The sequence below is a fragment of the Pongo abelii genome, chromosome 18 (assembly GCF_028885655.2).
Source record: "Pongo abelii isolate AG06213 chromosome 18, NHGRI_mPonAbe1-v2.0_pri, whole genome shotgun sequence".
Taxonomy (NCBI): Eukaryota; Metazoa; Chordata; class Mammalia; order Primates; family Hominidae; genus Pongo; species Pongo abelii.
In genome coordinates this window covers 83466922-83482916 of record NC_072003.2, presented here as the reverse complement: position 1 = coordinate 83482916, position 15995 = coordinate 83466922, and the positions used below count along the sequence as shown (strand labels likewise).

At 42.7% G+C, this 15995-nt stretch overlaps 1 protein-coding gene across 2 annotated transcripts in view; it reads left to right on the top strand.

Moving 5' to 3' along the window:
- Positions 1–15995, top strand: part of MBTPS1 (membrane bound transcription factor peptidase, site 1) — a 63729-nt gene that overhangs the window by 39043 nt on the left and 8691 nt on the right. For both annotated transcript variants that reach the window (XM_054533178.1, NM_001133487.1), the window contains 8 exon segments: positions 3654–3798; positions 7655–7843; positions 8408–8580; positions 10012–10127; positions 10645–10801; positions 11845–11969; positions 12687–12764; positions 15012–15152. In XM_054533178.1, coding sequence (XP_054389153.1) covers positions 3654–3798; positions 7655–7843; positions 8408–8580; positions 10012–10127; positions 10645–10801; positions 11845–11969; positions 12687–12764; positions 15012–15152 — 1124 coding nt within the window.

The window sequence follows — 15995 nt, the reverse complement described above, 5'->3', positions numbered from 1 at the left end:
CTGGGTTGAGAGCGTTTGGTAGCTCTGTTAGGTAAGGTGGCACTGCTGGTCTGGGTTGAGAGCATCGGGTAGCTCTGTTAGGTAAGGTGGCACTGCTGGTCTGGGTTGAGAGCATCAGGTAACTGTTAGGTAAGGTGGCACTGCTGGTCCGGGTCGAGAGCGTCCGGTAGCTCTGTTGGGTAAGGTAGCATTGCTGGTTAGCGTTGAGAGCATCGGGTAGCTCTGTTAGGCATTGCTTTGTTTCTCTGTGGAAGGGTTGTGCCTGTTTGTATTGCGTGAGCAGTGTGCGTGAGTGCCGGTTTCCCCAAAGCCTCACTGACAGAGTGCTCTGTCATACTTGTTACTTTTTACAAGTCTGATTGGTAAGAAATAGTATTTCAGTATTGTTTAATTTGCATTTCTCTATTTATGAGTGAGTTTGAACACCTAAGTCTATGTTTAAGAGCTTTTTTTTTTTTTTTTTAACTTTTCTTGTGAATTGTCTGTTCATTTCTTTTTCAATGGGGTTTTTGGTCCCTTTTTAGAGTTCTCGATATATTAGGGTTAGTAACCCTCTGTCAGGGATGCATGTTGTGTATTTTTCTGCCACTTTGTCAGTTGTCTTTTGACTTAGTGTAAGGTGTTTTTGCCATGCAGTTGTTTTTTAATAGTCACATTTGTTACTCTTCAGCTGATGCCTCTGTATTTTGAGTCCTTAGAAAGTCTTTTTCTGCACTGAGGGAGGTAAAAGAGAAATTCACCTGTGTTTTCTTCTAATACTTGTTTGCTTTCTTTTATTTACTTGAAATTCCTTGATCCATTTGGAGTTTATTTTTGTGTATTGTTTGGAGGTAGGGATCTAATTTTTTCTTTTGCCAAATGGCCACCCATTTGTTAAAGCTCTTGTGATTAAAAAGTCCATCTTTGCCCCAGTGATTTGAGATACTGTCTTTATTATGTACTAAGTTTTCATGTGTTTTAGGTCTATCCCTGAGCTTTCCATTCTGTTCCACTGGTCTGTCTGTCCATGTACTGGTACCACACTGTTTTGATTATAAAGGCTTTATAGCATGTTTTAATGTCTGTTAGTGCTAGTTCCCCTTGTAATTTTTTTTTTTCAGTGTTTCTTGGGTATTCTTTCTTTCTTTTTCTTTTTCTTTTTTTTTTTTTTTTTTTTTTTTAAGCGGCAGGGTCTTGCTCTGTGGCTCAGGCTGGAGTGCAGTTGCATGATCTCAGCTCACTGTAACCTCTGCCGTCTGGGCTCAGGTGATTCTCCCGTCTCAGCCTCCCAAGTAGGTGCACTGCAGGTACATACCCCCATGCCCGGCTAATTTTTCTATTTTTAGTAGAGACAGGGTTTTGCCATGTTGCCCAGGCTGGTCTTCAACTCCTGGGCTCAAGCCATCCTCCCGCCTCGGCCTCCCAAAGTGCTGGGATGACACGCGTGAGTCACTGCACCCGGCCCTTCTTGGCTATTCTTGCATGTTTGTTTTCTTCATATGAATTTTCATATTAACTTACTTAATTCTATGAAAGAAGCTTGTTGGAATTTTTGTTGCAATTGCATCAAATTTTAAATGAACTTAGAAGTAATATTTTTATAATGCTGTTATTTTGTCTAAGAGCAAAGAATGTGTTTCCATTTGCTCAAGTCTTGTGTGTCTTCCAGGAGGTTTATACAGTTGTCTTCATATAGGTTTTACACATTTCTTGGTAAGTTTAAGTATTTAATCTTTTTGTTGCTGCTGTAGATGGGGCTTTCTCTTCTTGTATATTCTCTAACTGGTTGATTTTATTTCTGTATGTTAATTTTATATGCTGCTACCTATCTGAATTATTGTTTGAGTTAGTTTTATTATTGCTTCTCTAGGGTTTTCCAGGTATACTAACCTACCATATGGAAATAAAGATAGTTTTACGTCTTCCTTGCCAATTCTTAAGGCTTCATTGATATTTTCTGTCTAGTTGCATGGGCTGGTATATCTAGCACAGTGTTGAACAGCAGTGGAGAGAGTGGCTGTGCTTATGTTGTTCCTAATCTTAATGGAAATGCCTCTTGTGTTTTTCCGTTAAGTAAGATGCTGGATTTATCCTTAAGGTGTGTATATCTATATCTATCTATATATGTATATATATATATGTTTTTTTTATTGTGGTAGATTATCTGTCTAGTGCTGTTTTTTTTAGCGTTTTCATCAGGACTGTGGATTGAATTTTATATGCTTTTTCAGCATCTAGAAAGGTAATCGTATGAATACTTTAGACCTATTAATATATATGGTTTATGATATTAATGAGTTTCCCAATATTGAACCAATCTGAAATAAATCCCACTGGTTTTGCTATGTTGTTTTCTTAATATGATGTTGAATTCTGTTTGCTGATAATGGTTTCCTAGTTAAATCATGTTGGATTAGTAGTCGAAGTAAACTGATTACGGAGCACAGTTACCAGCAGAGTTTACAAACACATTTCAGGTAGAACAGATACCTTTGCTGATGCATACAATTGTAGTCATATGGCCAATCCATTCAGGATTTTTAAAACTAGGTAGTACCTATTTCCTTTTCTTTTTCTTTTTTTGGTGAACTTTAGACTTGTGAAGGTGGTATCTGTTTAGATAACTGTGATATGTGTTGATTATAACTGTGAAAGTCACAGTATCCCTAAAGATATTCCATTTGGTTTCCTATATAGCAATTTAGTTGGCCCAGATACATCTTTGTTATTACAAACTAATAAAAAGTACTCCTTATACCGTAGTTGCTGTTTGAGAAAGGCTGGCATCTCCTGTAATGAGGTGAAGCAGTTGCGCAGAGCCGCGTGCCCACTGCACGTGGGTGCAGCTTGAGAAGCAGGATCCATGTATGCCTGGTGCTCTCAGGAAGGCTGTTGTGGGTCACGTCTTGTCTGAAACATTTGTCTGTTGCCTGTCTTTTCATCTGTTTAGGCGTAGCTGACACCGCTGCTGCACTAGGAGTGATGTGAACCCAACACAAACTCAGTTCAGATAAGGGGAAACCGTGAAACCAACATAGTTGCCAGAGCACTTGTGTTTCTGACACAAATTATGTCAGGGTCCCCAGCTCCTCTCCCAGGCTCGGTTGCTTTAGGGCTCATGGGACTCAGCTTGTGGTCATACTCCCAGCTAAGATTCATTATAGTGGCACAGCAAGGATGCACAGCAGCTCTGTAAGGGAAAAAGATGCCTCACACGGAGAGAGCCTGGAGAAATCCAGGCGCAGCTTCCTAAGCTGTCCCCTCTCTCCTGCCAGGCAGGGTCTCACAGAGCTGGCCCCTTTCCAAGCAGCAAGCTGCATTGACATGTGTATGTGTTTGTGCCCAGGGAAGCCCTCTAGAGACTCAAGTCCAAGTTTCCATTAGGGCTGGTCACGTACTCATTGTCTGCCAGTGACAACTCCCAAAGCTCCAGACTTGCAAAAGCAGAGGTGTCCCTGCACATCACACTGTCTGTATAGACAGCAGGCTGGCACAGAGGCCTTATCTGTGCAGGAGCATTCCAGAGCCAAGTTCCCAGATGCCAGCCTAGGGCAGCCCTGTAAGCAAGCCCTTCTGAAGCTAGATCTGCTTTGTTAACTCTGTCTTGTACAGTTGTGTTGCTTCATTGTAGTTTTCTCATATGATCTACTCTAACACTGTATTCTTTATTTCAGTTTGAGCCCCAGCTACATAGATCTGACTGAGTGTCCCTACATGTGGCCCTACTGCTCCCAGCCCATCTACTATGGAGGAATGCCGACAGTTGTTAATGTCACCATCCTCAACGGCATGGGAGTCACAGGAAGAATTGTAGATAAGGTGAAACTTCTCTCTGACTTGGTCTCTGACTTGATGGTGAACTTAGACACAGCCCAGACCTTTAGGCCATAGTTATTTCTGCTGAAGTTAAAAAAAGAAAAGTTCTAGGCCGAGGAGAGAGGATCACTTGAGCCCAGGACTTTTAAGACCAGCCTGAGCAACAAAGTGAGACCTGTCTCTACAAATAATAAAGAAATTAGCCAGGGATGGTGGTGCGTGCCCGTGGTCCCAGATACACAGGAGGCTGACGTGGGAGGATCACTTGAGTCTAGGAGGTTGAGGCTGCAGTGAGCCAAGATCATGCCATTGCACTCCAGCCTAGATGACAGAGCAAGACCCTGTCTGGGGGAAAAAAAAAAAAAAAGGAAATAGCCCTGTCTAGGGTACCAGGGCTATTGGAAGTAGTGATTTGTTATATCCTAAGTCTGTTACAGAATAAGTCAGGGTATAAATTAATGAAACCAATTTTACTTTTTTGCTTTAGCATCTTGAGTTTGGCTCCTGAGTCAGCTAATTACATTTGATTTTTCATCTATACAATTTTGCGCCTATAATTAAAGGCCCGGTTGTAGTATTTCATTCTTTTTTTTTTTTTTTTTTTCTGAGACAGAGTTTCACTCTTGTTGCCCAGGCTGGAGGGCAATGGCACGATCTCGGCTCACTGCAACCTCCGCCTCCCGGGTTCAAGCAATTCTACTGGCTCAGCCTCCCAGGTATCTGGGATTACAGGTGCCTGCCACCACGTCTGGCTGATTTTTTGCATTTTTAGTAGAGACGGGGTTTCACCATGTGGGCCAGGCTGGTCTCGAATTCCTGACCTCAGGTGATCCACCTACCTCAGCCTCCCAGAGTCCTGGGATTACAGGTGTGAGCCACCATGCCAGCCAGTATTTTATCCTTTAATGTGTTTGGAAGATACAGTCTTTTTTTTTAATATTGTTTTGTAAATTTTTAAAAATCTTAACTATGTAGACACTATCACAATAATAAAAAATAGGGAAAAAGAATAGAAAACTCGCCTCCAGCCTCAGCATACCAACTTGGCCACTGTTTTTTAAATATTCTTTTCCAGCCCTTATCTGCAATACTTATTTTTTTTATCATTGTGCAATTGGCAAAAATTTACAATTGTTTTGGTGGTTCTCATTATATCATAAACATTGAAAAATTCAACTGCTGGGCGTGTTGGCTCAAGCCTGTAATCCCAGCACTTTGAGAGGCCGAGGCAGGAGGGTCACGAGGTCAAGAAATCGAGACCATCCTGGCAAACATGGTGAAACCCCGTCTCTACTAAAAATACAAAAATTAGCTGGGCGTGGTGACACACGCTTGTAATCCCAGCTACTCGGGAGGCTGAAGCAGGAGAATCACTTGAACCCGGGAGGCAGAGGTTGCAGTGAGCCGAGATCATGCCACTGTACCCCAGCCTGGTGACAGAGCAAGACTCCATCTCAAAAAAGAAAAGAAAAGAAAAATTCAACTATATGCATGGCACCAGTATACTTCTTAATGGTTGTTTATATAGAAATAGTAAATTATAATTTGTTTACTATTTTCCTTTGAACTGTTAGGTAGTTTTCAATTATAAACATTTCAGTGAATATTTTTGCATATATGGTTTTCTTTTATTTTGAATTATTTCCTTAACATAAACCCCCTGGATTTGCTCCCTGAATCAGAGGGTGTGAACAGTCAAGGATGGCTCTTGGCACATCCTACCAAATTCTGTCCAGTAGAGTTATGTCAGCTTAGACTGTTGCCAGTGGGGTTCAGGAGAACATGGCTCCACCACACCTTCACTGGGTGACTTGCCTTTTTTTTTTTTTTTTTTTTTTTTTTTGAGTCGGAGTCTCGCTGTCTCCCAGGCTGGAGTGCAGTGGCGCGATCTCGGCTCACTGCAAGCTCCGTCTCCCGGATTCACGCCATTCTCCTGCCTCAGCCTCCCGAGTAGCTGGAACTACAGGCAACCGCCACCACACCTGGCTAATTTTTTGTATTTTTAGTAGAGACAGGTTTCACCGTGTTAGCCAGGATGGTCTGTATCTCCTGACCTCGTGATCCTCCCGCCTTGCCGTCCCAAAGTGCTGGGATTACAGGCGTGAGCCATCGCTCCTGACCTGATTTGCCTTTTAAAGTGTTTTTATTGCATTAGTGTTTTAAAAAATTGAGATAAAATCCACGTATCATGAAATTCACCCTTTTAGGTCGCACAGTTTGGTGGGTTTTAGTATATTCACAAGGTTGTGCCAACATCTCCTTCAGGAACATTCCCTAAAAGAAACCTTATACCCATTATCAGCCACTCCTCTTTCCTTCCACCAGCCTTTGGCAACCAGCCTGCTTTCTGTCTCTGTGGGCTTGCCTGTTCTGGACTTCTCACATCAATGGAATCCTATAGCATCTGTCCTTTTGTGCCCAGCTTCCTTCCCTCAGCTTCAGGTTTTCACGGTTTGTCCACGCCTTAGCGCTGTCAGTGCCGCGCTGCTTCCTATGTCGGAGTAGTGCTCCACTGGGCGGGTCGGCCACATGGCGTTTCTCCGTTGATCTGTTGCTGGGCATTTGACTGTTCTAGGTGGTACATCTTTCAGCTTTCAGCTTAGAGGGGGGTAAAACAGGTGCCTTGTGTAATGTGCACTTCAGTTCTTTGTGGGGTGGATATCTTTGGTTGTGTTTACGAATTGTATTTCCTCTTGTATGAGTTACACGTTCATTTCGTTGGCCCATTTTTCTCCTGGAATTGGGATTTTCTCTGTCAATCCTAACAAGATCGCCCTGTCATAGAGAAATACACCGTTGCTGTGTTTTCAGCAAAATGTTCCTCCAGGTGATGCTCTTTTCCCTTTAATATTACTTACTGTGGTGGGGATTTTTTTCCTTCTGTAAAAGTTTTACATTTCATGTAGTTGAATTTTTATGTTTTATGACTTTTATTGTTTTGCAGATGAGAAACATCCTTCCAGAGATATAATAAAATTTCCATTTTATTTTTCTACTAATTTTTATATATATGATTGTTAAATATTTAATTGTTTCATCTGTGTTAATTTGATGTGTTACGAGAGATGGGCGAAAGTTTTTCACTTGTGAACCAGTGGCTCCAAGAGCATTCTTTAAAAATCCCTTTTCTTCCTCATTATTTGGGACATCATATCCCTACAGATATTTTTCTTTTTCATACTTTTTTCTTAACACACTGGCTTACTTGGGAAGTAAGTTCTGGCTGTGTGGATTGTGAGGGAAATGAGTAATTTAGATTCGTCTGAAGTACTGGTTAGTTGCAAGCTCTCATTGACGTCTTTTCCAGATGGCCTCTGCTCACGCTTCCCTTTCTGCTTTTCTCCCACCTGGAGGGTAGAAGGGTGGTCATCTCGCAGCTGAGCCAGCCCTCCCTCCGGCCACCTGTTTCCAGCTTCAGAATGTGACTTGGGACAGCTGGTGTCCCTGTCATGTTACTACTTTCAATTAATGGGATTTTTTTAAAGCATACAACTATAATTGGGAAATAACCTTAAATCTGAGAGTTTTTATCTATATAAGTTCTCTCAGTCAGGTAAAGTTCTTCATCAAAGAACTTTTGACAAAAGTTCCCCTGTTTTATAATAGAAAAAAAATGTCTCCATAAAATTGGAGGCTGTCAGAAATAGCGGTTTCTAGACTTTTCTAGTGATATGTTCGAGGCAGTCCATAGACTACTTTGGTTGTAGTTACTTAGTATCTGTGTATAAATTTTATTTTTCCCTATTTAATGAAATATTTCTCAGAACCAGTTTTGGTAAGAATTGAGTTTTTCTGGTTTCCACGTGTTTTCTCTTGGAGCTTTTCACTTTAGCCTTTGTCTGATTTCTTTTTCGTGCAGCCTGACTGGCAGCCCTATTTGCCACAGAACGGAGACAACATTGAAGTCGCCTTCTCCTACTCCTCGGTCTTATGGCCTTGGTCAGGCTACCTGGCCATCTCCATTTCTGTGACCAAGAAAGCGGCTTCCTGGGAAGGCATTGCTCAGGGCCATGTCATGATCACCGTGGCTTCCCCAGCAGAGACAGAGGTAAGGATATGCGGGAAAGTGGCTTGTTGTCTTAGCTGTTTGACATCACCTTTCAGGGAGGGACAGGCCAAATGCCTGGAAGTCTCCATTGGAAGTACAGTTGGCAGATAGGCTTATCCTTGATGGCCACAATTGATGGTTCCAGGGCCTCCGGAGCAGCTGGAGTTTGAAGAAGTAGCTCAGTCAGTGAGTGCTAGTGCTTGCCGTTCTGTGGCCACACAACAGCAGAGAAGACTGTTTTCTACCAGATTTCAAGCTCAAAAGGAGTGCACCAAAAATATACATTCTCTAAAAGGAAATGTAGGGTTAATCCTATGAGGCTCTAGTAGTTTTTATTGATAGAATATGCCTTAAATTTTAACTCTTAAACTCTTTAAGTGTTTGAATGGACTTAGTTGTGATACATGAATCTTTCATCAGACATTTGTTATTGGAAATTCTTGTGTTCAAATTATTTAGGTTAAATTGATAAATAGAAATGATGTTTTTAAACCTGAAAGTTTCTTTCTGGGCAATGAGGGCATTTCAAGTTTCTTTCTTTTTTTTTTTTTTTTTTTTTTTTAGTCAAAAAATGGTGCAGAACAGACTTCAACAGTAAAGCTCCCCATTAAGGTGAAGATAATTCCTACTCCCCCGCGAAGCAAGAGAGTTCTCTGGGATCAGTACCACAACCTCCGCTATCCACCTGGCTATTTCCCCAGGGATAATTTAAGGATGAAGAATGACCCTTTAGACTGGTAAGCACCTCACAGGATGCACTTCACCTCCCCAGCCTCCGTGGTGGGAGGGCACCACTGTTGCCGCAACTCTTGGAAAGGAGATGTTGCTCAGCTTCTCGTGGAGCCTGGACTCTGGTGATGCTGAGATGTTCGGGCCTTTGCCATGCACTTAGGGCAGCCTGACTTCTCTTTTGAAACTTGCACAAGTATGATTGTGCAGTAAAAAGCTTGAAGTTCTCTTTAACTGTTCTCTTTTCCTTCCTTCTCTCATTGAGCCATCCAGCAAAGCCGTCGGTCTTACCCTCAAACTACATCCTGGATCCTTCCGTCTCTGGCCTTCTCCCCTCTCCCACCCTAGTCCATGCCATTGTCATCTCTTGCCTGGACGGCATCAGTAACTCCTGAGTGCCACTGCTGTTGCTACTGTTGCCCTAAATTCCACTCCTCTTGTAGCAACCTTGGTAATCTTCTTAAAACATAAATTCTAACACAGTTTGCCTCAAGCTCTCCAGTGACTGCCTGTTCTGACTTCCTCACCTGGCCAAGCCCCCTGGTGTGACCCATGCAGAGCCCTTCCGAATCTGGCGCTGCTTCCCCCGCAGTCCCCGTAGCCCTCTCCCTGTGCCTGTTCCCTGCAGGGCAGCTGGGCTGACTTTCTCTTGGTCCATTAGCCAAGCTCATTTCTGCTTTCACGTTTGGACTAAGTTTGAACTCCATGCTGAAAGTAGGGGAAGGGGAAGCATTGAAAGATGTGACCAGGATAGTTACAGAGTCAGACTTGCCTTTTAAAATAAGATGTCTCTGGCAGCCAGATTGGAGGGGCTCAGACCAGAGACGGGTAGACAGGAAGTGGTGGGAAGTTCATAGACCAAGGCGAGCCTGTGGGCCTGCAGAAGAGCACCTGGCGTCCGTGCTGCTGGGAGGTGAGAATGAGGTGACCCCTAGAGGGTGTATACAGTGTTCCATAGGAAAGTGAGCACATTTGGGAGGGACGGGGATGGAAAGTTGACCAGTGGCAGTGATATCAGTTAGCTGTGCCGCTGTCTTAGCACCGTGGCCCTGCGTGGCTTGTTCCAGCATCCCTGCACTGCTGCGGCCGTTTGCTCAGCTCTTCTGTCAGACACAGATGGTTGCCAGCAGTTTACATGAACGCCACTGCTACAGTGATGGTCCAGTACACTTTAAACATGTCTTTGGCCATTTCTTCTGGTCAGTTTGTCTCTTTCATGCACCTGCCAGGCACATGGTTTCTTCTTATCAGCCGTTTCTGTGTGTCCAGACCAGAGCACAAAGGTCTCCTAAGCTGATGCCTGTGCCAGTGGGCCAGCCATCCAGGCCTTCTCTGTGGGCCATGGCATGGTGCTCCTGCAGAGGCGGCCCTGTGGCCAGATGTGCCTTTATTGCCAGTAAAGATTGATCATTTTAATGCCGTGGCCTGTTGTTTTTCAGGAATGGTGATCACATCCACACCAATTTCAGGGATATGTACCAGCATCTGAGAAGCATGGGCTACTTTGTAGAGGTCCTCGGGGCCCCCTTCACGTGTTTTGATGCCAGTCAGTATGGTAAGTGGCAATGCTGTGCTAGCCAGATGGTCTTTCCGCCCACTTTGGATGTTTGTTAAATGTTTGAGAAGTGAATCCCAGTTTTCAGTGATAGCTACCAAGGGAGTATGCGCCATGGGCCCCACAGCTGGGTGAGCCTGGGGCGAGGCTCTGAAACAGGTGGTGGTGGGTGTGACATTCAGCTGAAATACAAGACAGACTGATTGGAGACAGGGACATTCGTACTCTTTTTTCTTTAAGTTAAAAGCAGCTCTGCCATATATTTTGCTCCTTCTCAAGTGAATGAAAATCTTTATCCTGAGCACCACAAATGAAATGAGATCACAGTTAGTCGCTGTGTATTGCTGGACCCTGGTCCTCTACTTTTTAGTCCCTTTTAAAGTGGTGCAGGGTGGCACAAACCAGACTGTTAGGTGTCAGTAACCTGAGACATGTACCTGGTGACACTGTTTCTGCAGTGGTGGTGTCCTGTCATTCAGAGGTGACAAGTTCCCAGCCTTGGTTCTTTGTTCATCAGGCACTTTGCTGATGGTGGACAGTGAGGAGGAGTACTTCCCCGAAGAGATTGCCAAGCTCCGGAGGGACGTGGACAACGGCCTCTCGCTCGTCATCTTCAGTGACTGGTACAACACTTCCGTTATGAGAAAAGTGAAGTTTTATGATGAAAACACAAGGTACTGTTGATATGCATTGGTATTTGGATAAAAAATATGACTTTTGGGGAATTAAATTCTACCCAGCAAATACTTAAGTCATGATTTGACCTGTTGGTGGTCTTTCCAGTTAGCACAGACACATTCAGAGAGCTTGATTAGAAAAAAAGCCCTTTCGACTGAGCGCGGTGGCTCACGCCTGTAATCCCAGCACTTTGGAAGGCTGAGTTGGGCAGATCGGTTGAACCTAGGAGGCCAAGGCTGCAGTGAGCCGAGATCAAGCCACTATACTCCAGCCTGGGTGTCAGAGAGACCCTATCTCAAAGAGAAAAAATAAAACACAAAAAAGAAAATAGTCCTTTATACAGTAGAGAGGTTCTTGACAGTTGCTCATAAAGTAAGATGTTTATTGACTGTGAATACTGTTAATAATATAGAGGTTTCATTGTCTTTCCTTGTTAATCTTAGGTATGAGATACTTCAGCTTTAAACTTCTGTTTAATTCTTTTCCACTCTCACTCTGTTACTGAGTATATATAAATTTAAATGCACCAAAGGAACTCTTACTTAAAGAATATTTCAAGTAAATTATTGTATATTGAAATATTTCTTGTATATTTACAATAATTAATTTACTCAAGGAGAATAATGTCCTCCCCTTAATTGGGATCAAGGACTCCCAATGTATTATACACATAATCACCTTTATGTTTTGAATTGGTTTCTTAGAATCTGTGGCTGAACGTTTCTATGCTTCTTTCTCATCTCCTTTTCCTTCACTGAGCCTTGCTGGGTCTAGGCTAAGCAGTTACCTCTGGTGCATTTCGGTAAAGTACTGATTTTCATTTCATAAAATAAATTTTGCTTTAATTAATTCTACACATCAGCCAAAGCACTTAAATTTGCAGTTTTACCCAAACCCAGATGGTTGGTTGCAGTCGAAGCCTTCGTGTGGAAGGACTGGATTGTGGCAGGAGAAATTGAGTTTTGTCACAGAGACTAAATAACTGTGTATGGAGTGTCTTCATTCCCTGTTCCCTGTGTGTCTGTTACCACTTTCCCAGGCAGTGGTGGATGCCGGATACCGGAGGAGCTAACATCCCAGCTCTGAATGAGTTGCTGTCTGTGTGGAACATGGGGTTCAGCGATGGCCTGTATGAAGGGGAGTTCACCCTGGCCAACCATGACAGTAAGGCTCTGTTTCCTGAGGGCACGGTCTTAGGCGTGAGAGCAGAAGCTCTACACCTCTGAAGTCTACATTGCTTGAGAAAGAGAATGATGATCCCTCAGTTAGCTGGAGTCTGTGGAAAGAACTCATCAGTATTTTCAAAAGTACATCTGTGAGGCTCTAGTTTTGTCCAGATTTTTTTTAAATGAAAATATTTTATGTAGCCATTCCTAATTTTAGTGCCACCTATTAGAGTCTTTATGTAATAGTCCCAAATGGGAACTACCTCATAGCTTCTTAATTATTTACAAAGTGCTATTCATGAAATAACTTTGTGTTTCTCGTGTAGGAAGTTTCCCCACAGATAAGGGTTTGGTAGCTGGTTTTGAGAACAATGTCTTAAGCGTTCTTACTACCCATTCTGCGGGTCTGGACAGCTTGTTTTGAGCCTTTGACTGCTCTGAATTATAACATCTATTCAGAAGCCTAATGTTAATAGTATTTTTCTTTGAATTATAAAATGTATTCAGAAACCTGATGTTAGTAGTGTTTTTTACTTGAATTTTGAGGAGATTACTTGTACTTTATGTGTGACAAGGCAATAGCAGCTCCTCCCTCAAGATTAAAAACAATTAAAAAAATACATAGCATCTGAAGAATGTATTTTGGGTAAACGAGTAGCTAGTATTTATTAAAGCGTTCGGCGTTCCTATGTTCCCTTTGAACACTGTTTCCTAGTGTATTATGCGTCAGGGTGCAGCATCGCGAAGTTTCCAGAAGATGGCGTCGTGATTACACAGACTTTCAAGGACCAAGGTAAAGGATGCCATTCATGGGCCTTTTGCTGCTTCTTTCTCTCTCTCCCTTTTCCCCCGCTTCTTTCTCTGTCTCTCATCTCTGTCGCTCTTTAATAAAAGCTTTATTGCATATAATTTACATACCATAACAGTTGCCCTTTTCTAAGTGTACAATTCGGTGGTTTGTAGTGTATTTACAAAATTGTGGAACCATCACCATTGTCTACTTCCAGAACAATTTTATCACCCCAATAAGAAATCCCGTGCCCATTCGACATTTTGGTTTCTTTTAAAATTTATTGCAATATTACTTGAATGGTACCCACCACTTTGGGAGGCTGAGGCAGGCAGATCACGAGGTCAGGAGATCGAGACCATCCTGGCTAACACAGTGAAACCCCATCTCTACTAAAAATACAAAAATGTAGCCAGGTGTGATGGCACGCGCCTGTAGTCCCAGCTACTCAGGAGGCTGAGGCAGGAGAATTGCTTGAACCCGGGAGGCAGAGGTTGCAGTGACCCAAGATCATGCCATTGCACTCCAGCCTGGGCGACAGAGGGAGACCATCTCAAAAAAAAAAAAAAAAAAAGCTACCTTCAGGGTTACTTGATGAATTTTTTTGTTACCCTTTATAAATTGTTCTGCTTCTGTGATTGCCAGATTACCAAGGTTTTAGAAAAATGAAAATGTACAAGATTGGTTTTTGTCATGCAGGTTGATGCTGTGTGTTTCAGAATGAGAGGCCCCCTCCATTGTAAAGGTTGCCATTTTCTATACGTGGAGTTAAGGATAGTTTTATTAGTTGAAAACGATGAAAAGAGAGGATTTCTCACCTTATCTACTTGCAACTGGAATATAGAATTTATTTTTACATTACCTGGCAGGGATTTTTTCCTTTTATCAAAAGCAAGGTTGATCAGTAACTGGATCTGTGTTTAATAGGGTCATATTTCACCTTTAGGCACATAATGATTGTTTCCACAGTCACTTGGCCGTGGGTTAGTGATTCTTTCTAAAAGCATTTCTCATAGACAGTATCGCTTCAGGTCCTAGCTATAAACAAGGGATCAAAGCGGTGGTCTCATTGGCTTGTACCCTCTGGGAGATTGTTGTTTTTGGTTGGTGGGTGGGGAGAATCAGAAGTAGATTTAAAGATACGTGCTTTCTTTTGGTGTTCTACTACAGTGTGAAAATGAAATTTTTTAAAGGGGCATTTTATTCCCATAAAGACTTTAAGTTGAATAATCTTTTGGGTACAAAATAAGAATTTGAAAATAGGAATTTGGGTTATGCCTGATCAGAAAAGACCCTGATGGCAGAAATAAAACTCCCGTCAAATACCACAAGGCAAATGGCGGTGAATGTGTTCCAGTTTTTCCTGACTGCTTCCCTCTTCCAAAGAAGAGTGTATTTTTTCTTCTAATCAGCTCCTAGTAGGATTCCTGCAGAGAGAGCAGAGAATGTCACATTTATAGAGCTACAGACATTTCAGATGTTATCAACATGGACAATACTAGATTCTGATGAAGACGTACATCATGTTCTAGTGCTGAGGAAAGCAATTGAATTAGGGGCAGAGACTCCTAGATTATCTGGTGGTGCCAGTGATGATGCTGCCTGTGGCATTTATACATTTTTGACTTCTTGATTCATTACAAATTTTAAATTATGTCATCTGGGCAAAGATAGGCTGTGCTGTTGGAACATGTGTCTTTGTGAAATTAATGTAACCGATGTCTTAAACCTAAATTTAAAATATGTGGACATACTTTTAAAAATTAGTTACATTTGTCCTAGCTTTTTATAATAAAACATGAAACCTGGGTATTAGTATATATGACTGTATTCATAGAGAAACCTGTGTGTTTAGCAAGAGCTGCTGGCTGCCTTTTGTGTAGGTGTCTGAAAACATAGGCCTTTCAGGATAATAAGAGGGGACAGAACTTAGTTTTTTTTTAAGACAGAAAGAGGCAGCACCTTTGCAATTGTAAATATTATGTACTGCCATGGCAAGTAAAAATGAAAGTGGATAGATACGGAAATACACACAAAGTGAATTTTGCTAAAACAAATTAATGGCACTTAAGACATTTCTATTCTAAAAGGCTTATTCTTAAAGCTTTTCTATTCTAAAAATTTGCAATGTTTTAATTGAATATTAGATTTTGTAAATGTGGTTTATTTGTCACGTGGATGAAATCTCAGGAAATAACTCACTGCTCAATGGAAACTCTCATGGATGTTGTTTTTGTTGTGCTGTTTCAGGATTGGAGGTTTTAAAGCAGGAAACAGCAGTGGTTGAAAACGTCCCCGTTTTGGGACTTTATCAGACCCCAGCTGAGGGTGGAGGCCGGATTGTGCTGTATGGGGACTCCAATTGCTTGGACGACAGTCACCGACAGAAGGGTAGGAGAACCGCAGATGGGCTTAGTGACTTCAGCACTCGCATCCTCTCTTCCCTTTGTCCCTGGAGATGCTGGCAGATCAGCCGACATCTGTTCACTTGAGCCAGGCTCAGCTGGAGACGTTGCAGTCGCTTTGATTGCTTGGAATATTTTGATAGGTGTCTGAGTCTGCACACATTTAATAAGCAAAACAAAGCTACTTGTTCGGGCCATGATGCCTCTTCTCCATGTTCACCTTCCTGAGGCCAGTGGAGGCGGGACCCCCGCGTTCTGGTGGAGAGCCCCTTCCCTGACTTCCTTGGGGCCTGCCCCTCTCAGGCTTCCTACCTCGTGCTGCCTGTACTTTGTGGGCACTGCCACGTGGGGGCGCCCTTCTCTGGTCTGACCCACTCTTTTCCTGGAGGGCTGGCTCTTGGCTGTCCTTCCAGACCTGGAATTCGGGCTTTTCTGAGCCTTTATCAGTGAAGAGCGTTTGTTATCTTGAGGCGTGAAGGAGAAGCAAATGGGCACACCAGTCCTCTTCCCTCCGCCTCTTTGTCAGTCTCTCGATGCTTCCTTTGGATTTGGGGGCTTGAGGTTGGGCACAGACTGTTTTTCTCATTTTGTAAAGGGGAAAAAGAAAGGTAAAAGTGCTCCATGTTTTTACCTGGTAAGATGATAACAACACCAGGACTGAAAGGCAACCTTCTATTCTAATGCACTATGACCACTGGGGAACTCGAAGCAGAGGGCGGGTGATGAGTGACAAGAACGAGGCTCTGACAGCGTGCACTGAGAGGTGTGTGTGTGCCCCTCCGTTTCAGGCTGAAGTTGACTACATTCCTGGCAGTTATGTAAATCCCTA